The sequence below is a fragment of the Podarcis filfolensis genome, assembly GCF_964270895.1.
Source record: "Podarcis filfolensis genome assembly, chromosome: Z".
Lineage (NCBI taxonomy): Eukaryota > Metazoa > Chordata > Lepidosauria > Squamata > Lacertidae > Podarcis > Podarcis filfolensis.
In genome coordinates, this window is record NC_139617.1 from 4,500,800 (window position 1) to 4,515,978 (window position 15,179).

Below are 15,179 nucleotides of genomic sequence, written 5' to 3' on the forward strand. Positions count from 1 at the left end.
TGTTTCTTCTTGAGCGCGGATAGTCAACTACAGCCTTACGCGGTCTATTTTTATTTTAAATAGATAATCCCTGCATGTGACTTAAGTTTTCAAGGAAACTTTTCACACGCAGGATCTCTTTAACAATTTTCGCGTAATTGATGTGCATGTTAAGTGATCCTGAGCATGTGGTTTTGCTTAAGAAGGTAAGATGTGCCTTGCAAACTCAAACCAACACTCCCTCTAGCCTACCAATCTCTGACAAAAGAGAAAGTAACCTAAGCAAGTGCTAGGTGGTGTAACAAGAACTACCCAACATTTCACCCTGTTCAGGAAGGGCGCCTTTTGCATTCCAGGAGCATGTAAACATCTCAACTTCTCTTCTTCTTTTTTAGGAACGATTGGATTTTTTGCGTGCTTCTGGTTCGTTAGTAAGATTTACAGCGTTGTGAAAGTAGACTGAAGATCTTCCACGTTTCTCTTGAACATATCCAGCAAGTCAATGGATATATATATATTAACCATGTACTGGGATAAACGTGACACCTTAAAAATAGACATGCAGAGTTGGTATCTTGGCACCAAAAAGCAGAACGGGACCCAAGGAATGTTGGACAATTCCAGAGAACTTGACTTCTATCACTTTTTACAAATGCTGCATCCCAAGTTGTTTATTATTACTATTATTATTATTACTGTTTGCAGCTGAAAGAACGAATCCAGTTTAACAACGTGTGTGTTGCACTCTTTGCTTCTCCCAAGCTGGGGTTTCTTGTGACTTTGCTACTTCTCTTTTTACACAGTTATTTGATTATTCTGTTCACAGTATAGGACCGTCCGGTAGAATCCTATGTAAAAAAAAATGTGACTTTTAAAAACTTAACATTTAAGTACAACTGTACATAATAGTCTGCATCTCCTTTGCAGGTTAGCTGGTCACCTTATACAAATGTACAAGCATTTAGTGTCAAGTGCAGATCTCTTGGCAGGAGGAGAAACACCACACTGTCTTCGTTTTGAATAAAGCTGCACAGTTCCAACAGACTGGTGTGTGGCTGCTTCATCAGTTACCTTGAGTTAGTTAGTTTGCTGAAGTCCCAAAACCATTTGTTTATATATTGTAATAAAAGGAACATAGGGAGCAGCCTTATTCTAGTTAGATCCTTCATCCATCTAATGCAGTGTTTACCTACATGAGGCGTGGGAAACCTTTGGCCCTCCAGATGTTGCTGAACTATGGCTCCCATCAGCCCCAAAAAGCATGGCCAGTGGTCATGGCGGGTTGAGCATATACAGTAATGTCAATCCTGGCCCAACTGCATTGGTTACCAGTTAGTTTCCAGGCCCAATTCAAAGTGCTGGTGCTCACCTATAAACCCTTAAATGGCTCAGGACCCCAATATCTCAAGGACCACCTCTTCACATGGAAATTGACCCAGACCCTGAGATCATCACCTGAGGCCCTTCTTTGTGTTTCTCCTCCATGAGAGTTCTGGAGGGTGGCAGCATGAGAATGGGCCTTTTCTGTGTTGGCTCCCCATTGTGGAATACTTTCCACAGGGAGGCTTGCCAGATGCCTTTCTAACATATCTTTAGGTGCCAGACAAAAGCATTCTTCTTCAAGCAGGCCTTTGGCTGTTAATCAACCTATGGCCTTTTAAAGTGGGTGGTGGTGTCCTTTTTATTATGTGTTCCATGTTGTAAACCACCCCATGGTCTCTTGATGAAGAGCGGTATATAAATTTAATAACCAAATAATAAATAATAACATCTGACAGGCCATAGGCTCTCCACCCCTGGTTCCACACCTACCTAGAGATACCAGCAATCAAACCCCAGAACCTTTTACATGCAAAGGTCTATAACCCTCTCCTCTGTTCCCCTCCTTTTGTTTTGACTTGCTAGGAAGGTCCGCCCTTCTGCAGTGATGGAGCCAGGGATTTATAGTTGACATAAGCATCTGTAGTAGCCAATGTGATTTATTGTCTGTTTTCAACTGGAGGAAAAACACTTGGACGTCTGACTCGCTGCATTGAAAACACAGATTTATTGCAACAGCGAAGCAGAGGGTGCCCCTGGGTTGTTCCATAAAGAGCCAGATTAATCAGTTGTGCACGTTGGCCATATTTTTGTGTTTTGCTTTGCTTCCCCCTCCTGTGCTGTTTGTTGACAGGCATCTTAATATATTGAAAGGCCATGGAGCCGTTGTCGAAATGCCTTAGACTATATGGCCTGGAGATCGTATATATTCCTTTTTTTAAAAAAACATCTCCAGGGAATTCTCCTTTTCAGGCACAGAATAATGGGCAAATAACCGTGTACGGAATCAAGGCTCCCATTGAAATTGCAACTTCTACCAGAAGGTTTGGGAGAGTGGGGGGGGGGTGAAGGGGAGAAGAAGCACACCTTAACCGTAAAATTGTGAGAAAATGACAGTACTGGAACCAAACTGGTAGTTTACTAGTAATGTTGCTTTTCAGAAAACATTTGTGTCGTTATCACTCGAGGGCACCTGCACAAATGGGTAAAACACACAGCTTGCCCTGCCTTTGGTGCCAATTGCAGAGGAGGAAAATAGGGAAAATTTACCTTTGGAAAGGGCTAAAGAAGAAGAAGAGGAAAAAGAAGAAAGCTGGTGATCGAACTCTTTAGCAATTTGGTTCCACGAAGATTAAGGATCGGGGTTTTTCCTCCCCATAACAATGCACAGTAACTGAGCTGTGTGTTACAGGTGGTAGGGAGAAGGCTGGAGTCTTGCATTTAAAAGTTTCTCTGCAATCGGTACTTCTTCCTATGTTCTATCAAGTTTGTCATAATTTCATCAATACATGTGTTTACACCTTCCAATCACTATCATACCATCCCTTCCACTTACAACGTAGAATGCACCATCATATATGCATGTCCACAAGGCCCACCCTCAACAACACAGTGTTCACTTATTTTGAAGAAGGAAATGTCTAGAATTTTAGTCTGGATTGGTGAGAAATGTATAATTGTATGCAACGTGTATAAATGTTTGAATGCACTATTACTACATTCAAAGCATATGTAATCGACTCCTAAAACGCAGTATATTTAATTCTACATTTTTGCAGCAATTACTCAATATACATTGCGTTAAATTTCAGGCTGCATTTGGGTATAATCCAGTGTGTCTCATTGTGCTGTGATTTCTTTTCTGAACGTGTAACAGCCCTAATTTCAGGGCTCCTGGTGGTGGCAGCAACACCTTGTCACGGATGGTGGATTTCATGCTAGTCCTGATGCAACCATGCAACTTTTAGAACAATTTACACATAGGTATATATCTCTCTCTGGCTCAACTTTTCCTTTCAAGCCAAATGTGTGAACGGCCAACTTCACTGAAGGTATTATTTGAATATAGAAACACTTGTTGTAGTCCCTTGTTCGCTGATGGTGGAGTCTTGCAGTCCTTTGAAGATGAACAGATTTGCTATGGAATCAGCTACGATTAATGTTGGTCTTTAAGGCATCAAGTGACTCTTTTTGTTTCAGCATGCTAAAATGGTTGTTCCTCTGGAAGTTGCTCTGTGACGGGTATTTCCTGTAGACACAGGAAGCTGCCTTATATAGAGTCAGACCATTGGTGTAGCTCAGTGTTGTCTCTACTAGCTGGTAGCAGCTCTACCATGGATTTCAGACCATGGCTATTCCCACTTCTATCCAAAGTAGCCAGGGTTTGAACCTGGGACCTATTGCATGCAAAGCAGATGCTCTACCACTGAGCCACACAGTCCTTGCCTGAGTTTTAGTGGTTTGGAAAGCCTTTTAGGATACCCTATTAGTGAGAAGACCTGCCATGAAGAATATGTTTCCTTGCAAAGATACCTTGCCATATACTGCATGGTTTAGCCATGGTCCCACTTTATGTGGGTCAGCCAAGAGGCCTACCCAGCCTGAGTACATGACTTAAAGGCACCAGCTTGCTGAAGCTAAGTAGGTTTGAGTCTGCTCAGTACCTGGATCAGTGACAGTTTTGGAACCAGAAACCCCCACTGTTTCATATAACTGCAAATGTGTGTTCAGTGACATGCCCCCAGCATCCTCTGCAACTCACACTAATCTGTCAACAGAAAGATGATTGAGGGCCTGCAGTTCAGTGGTAGACATAATCTGTTGCGGACAGAAGGTCCCAAGTAGGTATCAAGGTGGATTTTTTTTAATAAAAAAATTGAATTTATTTACTGCCCGATACCCACGGGAAAGAGGATGCGGGTGGTGCTGTCGCCTAAACCACTGAGCCTTGAGCTGAGGGAGCTGCCATTTGTCCGCAGACAGCTTCTGGGTCATGTGCCCAGCATGATTAAGCTGCTTCTGGTGAACCAGAGCAGCTCACAGAAACGGTGTTTACCTTCCCGCTGGAGCGGTACCTATTTATCTACTTGCACTTGACATGCTTTTGAACTGCTAGGTTGGCACCGAGCAACGGGAGCTCACCCTGTCGCGGGTATCTGAACCGCCGACCTTCTGATCGGCAAGCCCTAGGCTCTGTGGTTTAGACCACAGCGCCACCCGCATTGAATCAATGAACATAGATAGCATTAAAATCACAGACCACGCCCCAGTAGAAGCTACCTTAAAATAGGAGAAGAAACATGAACCACCCCATCATGGTCCTTCAGTCCCATCCTAACCACAAATAAAATAATTAGAGAAAGTCTCACAAAAACTCCAAAACTACTTCAAAGAAAATGATATAGACAATACAACAACCCCCTCCTTTGGGACACAATGAAAGCAGTCACCAGAGGAACTTGCGTAAAAGAGAAGGCATTCCTTAAACCAGAGCTGGAGAGCCAGTGGTCCTCCAGGCATCGCTTGGCTCCTGCTTCCGCCAACACTGCCCTTTGGTCATACTGGCTGGGGCTGCTGGGGTTTGGGGGTCCAACAACATCTAGAGGCCCACAGGTTCCCCAGAACAGGCAATACAGAACCATATGGACCAGTGGTCTGACTGGGTATAAAGCAGGGAGTCGGCAGCACAGCACCCATTGACACCAGCCTACCTGCCAGTATCTGGCACCCATGAAAGGTTGCAGTAAAAGCCCTCAGTTTATGTTTGCACTGGCTTGGCATTTCTGTATTAAACAGCCCCCCCCCCCCCGCTTAATCATACCTACCTTGAATGCTGTGGCTGGACATCCTTGTTCCTTCTGTTCAAGGAAGGTGCATAGTAATTACTCCCTGTGAGTAATGGCTTTCCCATTGCTGAGAAGTTGATGGAGCAGGTGGGGGCAGCCCGCGTTGCTCCTGTATTTCTTGGGTTGCCATTTTGTGGCTGGTGCCCATGGCACTTTCTTAAAATTCCAAATGTGCCCACTTTGTCAAGAAAGATGGATGCCCCACAACTCTCTTAAGTTATTGAGAAAAGAGTGTCCTGGAGGTAAACATTTGGAAATCATGGTCCCATGGGTGTTGCCCAAATGTTCGTCCTACTGAGAGCAGACCTATTGAAATTACTGGACATAACTAACTTACGTCCATTAATTTAAATGGGTTTAACCTGGATATAATTTAATTGTTGACAGTCATATCCTCATTGGATGTTGCAGTTACCACCTGATGACTGCAGTCCTGGGCTCATTTGTTCTGTGTTGTTATTTGTGGAAAGTGCAGCAGAATTAATGTTCAGCATTCCCTTACTCCATGCCACCCCGTTAGATTAGATGGCATGCTTCCCCAAAAACCAGTCCCAGGGGATCGCATCCATTCGTAAATGACTGTATTGCTATGAACATGTTAACTTCCAGTGTGCGGCATCATTAAAGTGTTCATCTGTTTGGATCAGCAATGGCTAAGCTTCAGAAATGTGAATTCCATTTGGAGAACAAAACTGTCCCTTACCAATTAGTACCCGCTTCTGACTTCTGCTTCTAGGGTTCTGTAGCGCTGGCCTTTTTTTATCCACTGCCCCATATACTTTGTGCTTTCCTTTGCTCTCCCTGTTAATGAGTTATCTCATGGCAGTGGGTAACTTCAGAACTTGGATCAAAAGACATTCAGAATGCAAATCATCAGCCTTCTGAAAGTTCTTTTAAGTTGCTACAATAGACAGTTCTACTCTATTACTCTTAACACTTATATCCCACTTTTTCTGCAGGGAACTCAAGGTGACATACACTGTTCTTTCCATGGGTGTAGCTGGGGGGGGCAGGGTTGGACAGTTGCCCCCCCAATCAATAAAAATCAATAGAAATACATAGCTAACTGAGATTCTGCCCCCCCCCCACAACGAAAGGCCTCCCCCCTAACAAAAGTCCTGGCTACACCCATGGTTCTTTCCTTCCTTCATTTATTCATGCAACAACTCTACAAGACTGGTCAGAGCCCAGAGACAAGGACTGTCCCAAGGCCACCCTGTGAACTTCCTGGCCAAGTGGAGGTTTGAAACCTGGTGTGTCAGGTCCTAAGTCCAACACTCTAACCACTACACCACAGTGACTCCCTCTGTTATATATGCAATTCCCTCTGTTTCTGATGTCTCAGGCTTGAGTGCCCATGTGTATGAAGTCAGTATAAATAAAATGGCATAATCTGTCAGGAAGAGGGAGGAATCAACAGACATGGAGGATCTTGGGGGTTTGCAGAAGTACAGGGTTTTTTCTGGGATGGGGGGGAAGAAGCTCTAACAAGGGAGCCCCCAAAACAGCCCAGAAATGACAGTGTGTGCTCACTGACCATAGGGAAGGAAGCCCTATGGGTCAGTGGTAGAGCATCGGTCTCAGGTTCAATCCCCCGCATCTCCAGGCAGGACTGCGAGACACCACTGCCTGAAACCCCAGACGGTTGCTGCTGGTCAGTGTAGACAGTACAGATCCAGATGGACCAGTGACGTGACTCAGTATAAGGCAGCTTCCCCTGACAGATGGTTAGGGGAGGAGGGGAAAACTGGGGAAGACTTTGGTAATATGACATCCAGAGCAAGGACAAAATTTGGTGCCTGCAATATATTTCTTATTTCAAAACTGTGTACAGTTGCTCTATTATGGATCTTCTCAGTAAGTACCTGTATAAATATAGGATTGTTATTATTATTATTATTTAGCCCCCTTGGCTGTGTGGGCGAACCGCCTGCACAGCCCTAAATCTGGTGCTGGTAGGAGTGGGAATGAAACGAGGTCTAGCAGAAAATGGAATGGTGGCAGACAGGAACACTCCGCACTGCAATATTTTGTTGCAGATCCCGCTGCCTAAAGTGGTTCAACAATCCCAGGAGACTCTGGGGATTGTAGCCGAGTGATGGGAATAGGGGGGTCTCCTTGCAGCTCTCAGCAAATTACAGCTTTGGGGTTCTTTTGGGTCAGGGGAGGGGGCTATGACTGTTTAAAGCAGCATGTTCCTGCTTTGAATGCATGGCGCACATGGGACCGCATTCAGAGCATAGAGAACGGCTGAGCTTACTGCATTCCCCCCCCAACCCTATTTTACAGAAATGAGTATTGTTCTGATATTTAGGACGTGTAACAGCGTAATCCCTAGGAGTGGAAGATGATCTCCACTTTTACAATGCTTTTACAAAGAAGCTGAAAAATATATATTTAAAACGGGGCTTGTTAAAAATCGTTAATTCTCATATAGGAATGACAAAGGGAAGCCCCCCCCCAACTCCGCCCTGCACAATTTAGCATCCCTTTTTCACCTGCAGCAGAATCTATAAAGCTGAATGTGTGACATAATTTCTACGGCGGCCTGCTGTGATTTCATAAACGAGGGAGGGCGATTATAGTGCAGGATCAAGGTGAAGCTGGATTGCAGAGGAAAAAGAGCCCCTATTCAAATGCAAATTTTCCAGTAATAGCAAAAGGAACACCACAAATTACAGGCAATTTCTTTTATTTGTGAATAAGCATCCCATCCAGCTTTCTCTCTCATATACTCTCCCCCCCCCATAAAAGCTTTAGAAGTAATATTGCAGGGAGGGAGAGGCAGAAATAAAACATTTCTTTAAACACACACACTCCAAGGGAATAAACATAATTTGTGGAGCAGGGATCAAAGTAATAATCAGCTAGTATTGTTAATGTACACTAACTCAGTTCCTCTTTCCTATAAAATCTCTTAAAGTGCTTCCAGGATATTAATGGATTACCCTTTGCAGAATTTCCACTGAGGTGAATCTTATTAGCACCCCCCCACTCTGCTCTTTTTAAAAAAATGTACGAAAGGTATTGGGGGTAGGGGAGAGGGAGGAGCCTTTAAGTTCAAGATCAGGTTAGTTGGAGAGGACATGTGGAAGCCAAGGATGGGTTTCTACCTAAAATATAACCTGTGGCTGTACGGCTCAGTAGTTATAGCTGCAGTCCTAAACACACTTGCTAGGGGCACCCCCCCCTCATGAAACGCAGGGAGACTTACTCCCAAGTAAACATATGCAGGCTTAAATGCTGAACGTGGATATTTGAATATGACTGGCAAATTGGAAGGAAATGCAGGGCATTCAGTTTTTATGTTTGTATACACATCATGCATTTAAAGCACTCTCCAAAGAATCCTGGGAACTATAGTTTACCCCTCAATGAGCTACAGTTCCCACATTTGCTTTTCCTCCAGAGAGCTCAAGGTGGCCTACAGACTTCTTCCCCAGCACTGCATTTTATCACTACAACAGCCCTGTGGTGTAGCTTAGGCTGAGAGCAAGTGACCCAGCATCACCCAGGGAGCTTCACAGCTGAGTGGGAATCCGAACCCTGGTCTCCCAGACCCTCGCCCAGCACTCTAACCATTACCTCACACTGTCTATTAACAAATTACAGTTCCCAGGGTTCTTTAGCAAGGGGTGGTGGGATTAATTTGCTTTAAATATATGGGAGAAGATTTTCTACTTGTGGAGAAAATAGGAGGAGAAAACAGACAGCGCGTCTTTTAACCGAATTGTTTGCTGAAAAGCAAATGCAATGCAGTAATTTTTAAAACGAAACGAAACATGGTGCTGCTATCTGTGTATGAGTTCTGGTTTTTCTGCAATTGCCCCCTGTTTCCACAGAAGGCAACCCCTCCCCCCAAATCATGGTACCTGCTGCTATTAAGCTCAGAAGCCATAGAAGTCATAGTATTTATTGGATGGGCCTGCTCTGTGGAGTGTGCTCAGAGGAAAGCTGGAGGGTTAGAGAGAGGGGCATGTGCGTGCACCAGCGTGCAAGGGGGCATTATTTATTTATTTGCTCCAAACAAGCTGGCATTTAAACAGTTTAATCCAGGATTAAACTAATTGCTTCTGTTAAAAACACCATTCCCATACCATCTTGCCTGCATGTGTTTACCCTGGGAAGGGCAGCGTGTGGGGTTGAGGTGGGGAGGGGGGTGGATCAGTGTGATTCAGCAGCAGGCAGATGGTCTCCTGGATTTAAGTGGCTGCTTGCCAAGAAGGTACCATTTGGTCGCTGGCGGAGACAGAGCAAAGTCGTCACGCGAGGAGCGAGCCGCTGAGCCCATATTCCCTGCTCAATCACTCCTGCTTGGCTTTTAATGAAGATGGGGTTTAATGCATCTAGCTTTTTTCACACCCTGGAATTGATGAAGGGTGAAGTCTTGTTCATGTCGTGGGAGCCTGCTTTTGACCTTACTCTTATAGGATGTGTACATGCTTTGCCTTTAACGCACATTCAAAGCTTTCCCCTCAAAGAATTCTGGGCACTGTAGTTTGTTGCCAGGAACTGTTTGCTCTGTAAGGGGTCAGCTGCAGTGCCCAGAATTCTCTGAGGGGAAGAATGTGCTTTGAATGTGCATTAAAGGCAAAGTGTCCACACAGCCTTAGCAAATGAATCTCTTGGCCTTTAGTACGTCTTCTTCTAAGGCAGCTCACAAATCACAGTAGGCAGTTAAAAATAGAGAATCCTAGAATTGCAGAGTTGGAAGGGGCCACAAAGATCCTCTAGTCCAACCCCTTGCAATGCAGGGAACTTTTACCCAACATGGGGCTTGAACCCCTGAGATTAAGAGGCTCCGCAAACTGAGCTGAAGCTGCCTGATACTGAGCCAGGCCATTGGTTCATCTAGCTCAGCGTTGTGCACACAGACTGGCAGCAACACCCAGGGAGTTCAGACAGGGGATATCCCCCCCCGAACCTGAGGATTCAGGAGATTGTACCTGGGACCTTCAGAACGTAGGTCATGTGTGCTACTTCTGGTGCAACATGTCTGCAGAAACATAGGAAGATGAATTACACTGGGTCAGACCATTAGTTCAGTATTGCCCACACTGACTGGCAGAGGCTCCCTAGGGTTTCAGGTTGTTTCCTATGGGGACAAGGAATCTTTTCCCAATCCTTCTTTGAGATGCTGGAGATTGAAACTGGGACCTTCTGTATGCAAAGCAGATGCTCTACCACTGAGCTACAGCCCCTCCCCCAAGAAAAACAGCACACAGAAAGCCACCAATAACAGATATTTATCAAGAGGGGGGAGTTCAGTTTGGTTTGCATTTGAATACGAATCTACCTAATTTGCCCTCCCCAATGCAATATGCAAACCGAAACGCAGCAATTTATTTTTAAATCAGCACTTCTCTGAAGTTGGTGATGCAACAAATGTGTATGAAAGTACTAACATTAGGAGAAATAATAATTCAATGTACCTGTTAGTAAGTCCAGGGCCTTTGAACTCACTGGCCAGAACACTGGGAGGTAGGAGCCAATCAGTATCTTGTGAAACCTGCACAAAATGCTGCAGCATGAAGTGGTTCCGTTTAGTTGTTTTGTTTGCTAAAATGTCTATACTGCATCATTAAGGAAAAAATATGCAGCAATGAACAACAAAATACCTCTAAGTTTATATCCATAAAACAAATCCAATATACGTTGTTGTTGTTCCTGCTGCTGCTGCTGTGGCTGTTGAGACCAATATGGGAGAAACATGTGTTGCTGCAGTTGGGGCAGATGCAGGTGCCCGGTTGTGCTGATGCAGGTACACTGTGGCGTTTCTTCTTCCTGTGCCCCTCCCAGCAGTCATTTCTCCTCTGGTCACTGCTGTGGATATGGTATCTGACTGATTGTCTCCAGATGCTGTGGCCAACTGCAAAGGCAACCAAGATAGATTTCAAAGCAGCAGCAGCAACAACAACAAGAAGAAGAACAACAATCCATAAGGCTGGAGAAGCTTGTTGAAACAAGAATGTTTTCGTTTCACTCTGGAAATGACAAATAGTGGGTGCTTGCTGTGTCTCAACAGGGGATGCTGCTCCACAGAACAGGGTCGGCCATCTAAAGCTTCTGAGTTATTTTGGTGTGAGTTTCTCAGTGGTGGCTGGGGCTGAGGGCAGAAGGCAGGGAGGACAAGCACAGGTGGAACCAGAGTCAATGATGGGGAGAGCCAACTATTAAGTACTGCATCCAAATCATACATTTGAAGCTGTAGCCTATCATTTTCAGCCATCATGGCTTCCCCCAAAGAACCCCTGGAAATGTAGTTTGCTAACAGCACTGAGGGTTGTTAGGCGACCTCCATTCCCCTCTCATGAAGCTACAATTCCCAGAGTGGTCTAACCATCAATCCCTCTTCCCTGGAAACTCTGCTCTGTGAATGGAACTGGGGTCTCTTAACAACTCTCAGCACCATTAACAGACTTCAGCTCCCAGGATCCTTTGGGGGAAGCCCTCCCTCCTTCCTGGGAGGGTTCACATGGTGAAAAAGAATGAGAACAAAGAGGCTGGTAACCTTCCTGCCAAGGTGTGTGACCTAGCTAAGCCTGGCAGGACAGCTTACTCTATGGTCTTAACCCTTCCATGCATTAATCACAATTAGGCATGTTGGTTATATGAGGCTCGATACATCCCACAAAGACAAGGATAGGCATTTCCAGAGGTAGCCTAGTCCACATTGTTTGGGATCCAGTTGTGTGCCTCTTGGGGCAACAACCTGTCTGTGTGTTGGGCTGACGACAACCTGAGACAGTTCCATGCTCGTCATGGAAGCCAGAAGGTCCTGAGATGACCAACAGGCAACCTCAGTGGGAATCTTGAAGTTGCCCCAAACAACCATCCTGGGTTCCTCCTACTCCACCTCAGTCAGGTGAGCATTATACTAGCAGCACCCCCAGTCTGTCTCTATGGCCGATTGCCAGATTCAGGCCCTCAAGTCCAGTTCCAGGGCAGAATCATTTCCTGATGTTGGAGATGGATGTCCTGTGAGCTACAGCAACACCTCTCTGACCCCAATCTGGTTAGCCTTGTACTGACTACTCAGGCAGAGAAAGCTGAGCGAGATTTGCCTTACAGGGATCTTGGCAATGAATGCCAGGTTGGCACCCTAATTCCTGATCCAATTGTGAATGAGTGAAGTCTTGCTCTGAACCAGTGGCGTAGCGTGGGGGGTGCAGGCTGCACCGGCCGCAACATCTGGGGGTTAGGATTAGGGGGTGCAAATCCACGGGTTAGGGGGCACAAATTACTTGCCTTGCCCCGGGTGCTGACAACCCACGCTACGCCACTGCTCTGAACCAACCTGGTATTAAGCAATCTTGCCATCAGAGCAGGGAGTTCAGTGGAAGAGGAGCCAACTACACAGGCACTAATGCAGGAACCACAGAGGGAGGATGGGTTGCAAGCATATTTGGTCCTGGTTTTCTTTCAATTACATTTTCTGGTCAGGAGGGTCTGGTGTTGCTGGTGGGGCACTGAAACATCTGCCCCAAGATTCCTTTGAGCTGGTAGAAAGAGGCCTCTCAACGTTTGGCCTGGCCAAGCCTGTTCCTGGGGAGTATCAAATGGCAAATGAAGATATTAAGAAGGTTCACATATGGAAGTAAGATGCCTTGTGGAAATTAGTGGCTTAGAAATCCAGGCAAGCTTGATAGGGTGGAGTGGTCCTGTAAGAAGATTACCCAGAATCACCACCTAATCACAATGATCCTGAGCTCCCGGCAGCAAGCTGACCTTCAGCCATGAAGGGCCCTGTGCAAGCTCCACCAGTGTGTATGTCACTCAAAGTGGCATATTGTTAAAGAAGGTGGAAGTGGTTCGTCTCTGTGTGTGTGTGTGTGTGTGTGCGCACACACACACACACACGTGTTTGCTTTTGCTTACACAGGAAGTTGCACTTTGGGAGAGCTAAAGGTTAGGCAAAGAACAAGACTGTGCCTTTGTGCAAAGGAGCTGATGGGGCAACGAATATGTTTGCCAATTGCTTACTATTTTAACAGTCCACAAATGTTAAAAACTGTCCCATCGGATAGCTAAGATGGCTGTGAAAAGGCAGCACAAACAGGGTTTTTGGCAATGGTTGGATCATGCCACTTCCAGTCTGCAATGCAAGAAGTTGTGTTACACCAGGGCAGCCTGTTTGCCTATCTAGCTCAGCATTGTCCTCCCTGAGTCACAGCAGCCCTCCAGGAGCATGGCAGATTATCTTTCCCATGGCCTGCTACCCAGAATGCTTTCAACTGTCAGTGCTGGGGATTGAACCCAGGACTGTCTGCATGCAAACCATGTGCTTTGCCACTGACCTATGTTCCTTCTCCTGTGGTTCCTCTGACCTGCCACATTCTTCTTGCTTCTTCTGCTGTCCTGCCAGATTTATTTATTTATTTGTATTCCTGCCCTACTGTTCATCCAAGAAGCTCAGGACTTCTGATTCCCTGTTCCTGCCACCCACATTTTATCTTCCCAACAGCCCAGTGAGGAAGGTAAAGCTGAGAGCACTGACCGCCTTAAGTATGTGAGTTTCACAACTGTGTGGAAATTTGAACCTGGGTCTTCCCAGACACGATACTGCAATGCACTAGAGCCCGTTATTCTTTAAATCAAAAACCCTACCTGCAAATCCTTCAGCAGAGCACAACAGTAGGGCTCATTTTGGCTCCATTCTGACACCCACCATTTAACAGACATGGTGGGTGCTAATCTAATAACAGTATTTAAAACAGAGGCCACCAAGGCAGTGCTCCTGGGCAGTGGTGTGCTGGCCAGGGCCTCCTATGGCATTTCAGAAGATATCCCCTAAAACAATCCAGAACACATGAGAGACTGTTCATTCTTCCTGGTCAGCTCTTCTTTGCATGGCCTCATGCTCTCCAACGCTGAATGCACTACATGAGGTGGGGGACATGTCCTACCTCTTTTTTCTGGGCCCAGAAATACCTGAAGGAGCATCTCCACCCCCATCGTTCTGCCTGGACACTGAGGTCTAGCTCCGAGGGCCTTCTGGTGGTTCCCTCCCTGCGAGAAGCGAAGTTACAGGGATGGGATCAGGTGGTGAGGGGTGGGGCTGTATCCTTCAGGTGACTGGTTCATGGAGTGGCTCCATCAGCTGGAACTTAACAGATGGAGGAAGAAAATGCCAGGGAGATCAGTGTTCTACTCTGGTGCCTCCAGCTCAGCCTGTGTGGGACAGATGCATGGTAGGCCAAGCTGCAGCCCTGTTTGCTTTTTGGAATCATTTGCAAACTAGGGGAAATGGCCAGATTGCCTTACAACTCTCTGGGCTAAGGAGAAATGAATACCTCCCTTTTTTTACATGTAAAAATGAATTGGTGGCAGGTGGGGCGGGGGGAGAGAAAGGACTCCAGTCTGTACATTCTTTAATTTCTGTTAGCAGAAGCAGATGTAGTCGTTGTTGCAGGGTTCAAAAATGATTGCTGTAGTTAACTGTAGTTGACCCACACCAAGTTTCCATTCAACAACCCTTCACAAACTACAGTGCCCAGAATCCTCTGAAGGAAACAATGTGCTTTAAATGTGATTTCAAGGTACAGCGTGTGCACACAAGTCGTGCTCCTTCCACAGTCCCCACAGCCACACAGCTTCACACCGAATGGCAGATGTGGAACAGGAGCTAGGAGGCGAATGCCGTCTCCTCATCCTCCCTCTGCTAACTTTCGTTTCCTTCCTCATGCAGGCCCATCTTTGCAGCTTACAAACCAATAAAGCGCTGCCTTAGAAGTGTTTGCTTTAGCTAATTATATATGAAATACATAGGATGAGAGTGCTGAGTCCCGCAGAAAGGCTTGACTTTTGTGACAGTGAGAGCGCTCAAATGATGGGCTGTTTCTCCCAGCAGAGGGCGCTCCTCTGTAATTAAAGCCAAAACTGCTTGGAAAAGCCTCGTGTTTAAACTTGAAGCCTTGTCCAACCATTTGCTGAAAGGGAATCCAGGTTTTGCTTGTTTGTTTTTTTAAAAATATTATAGCCTCCTCATTTTTGTCGCAGTCTGTTCCACATTTCTTGCTTAGGGTTAGGCTTGCT

General features: G+C 45.7%; 1 protein-coding gene across 1 annotated transcript in view; it reads left to right on the forward strand.

Annotated features, from left to right (window-relative positions):
* LOC310754093 (transmembrane 9 superfamily member 2-like) overlaps nucleotides 1-1,023 on the forward strand; it is a 53,978-nt gene extending 52,955 nt beyond the window's left edge. Inside the window, exon 17 of the mRNA XM_083595609.1 lies at nucleotides 375-1,023. Within this exon, the coding sequence (XP_083451735.1) occupies nucleotides 375-442 (68 nt within the window). The 3' untranslated portion in view covers nucleotides 443-1,023. The remainder of the gene's footprint in view (nucleotides 1-374) is intronic.
* Nucleotides 1,024-15,179: the final 14,156 nt, after the last annotated feature.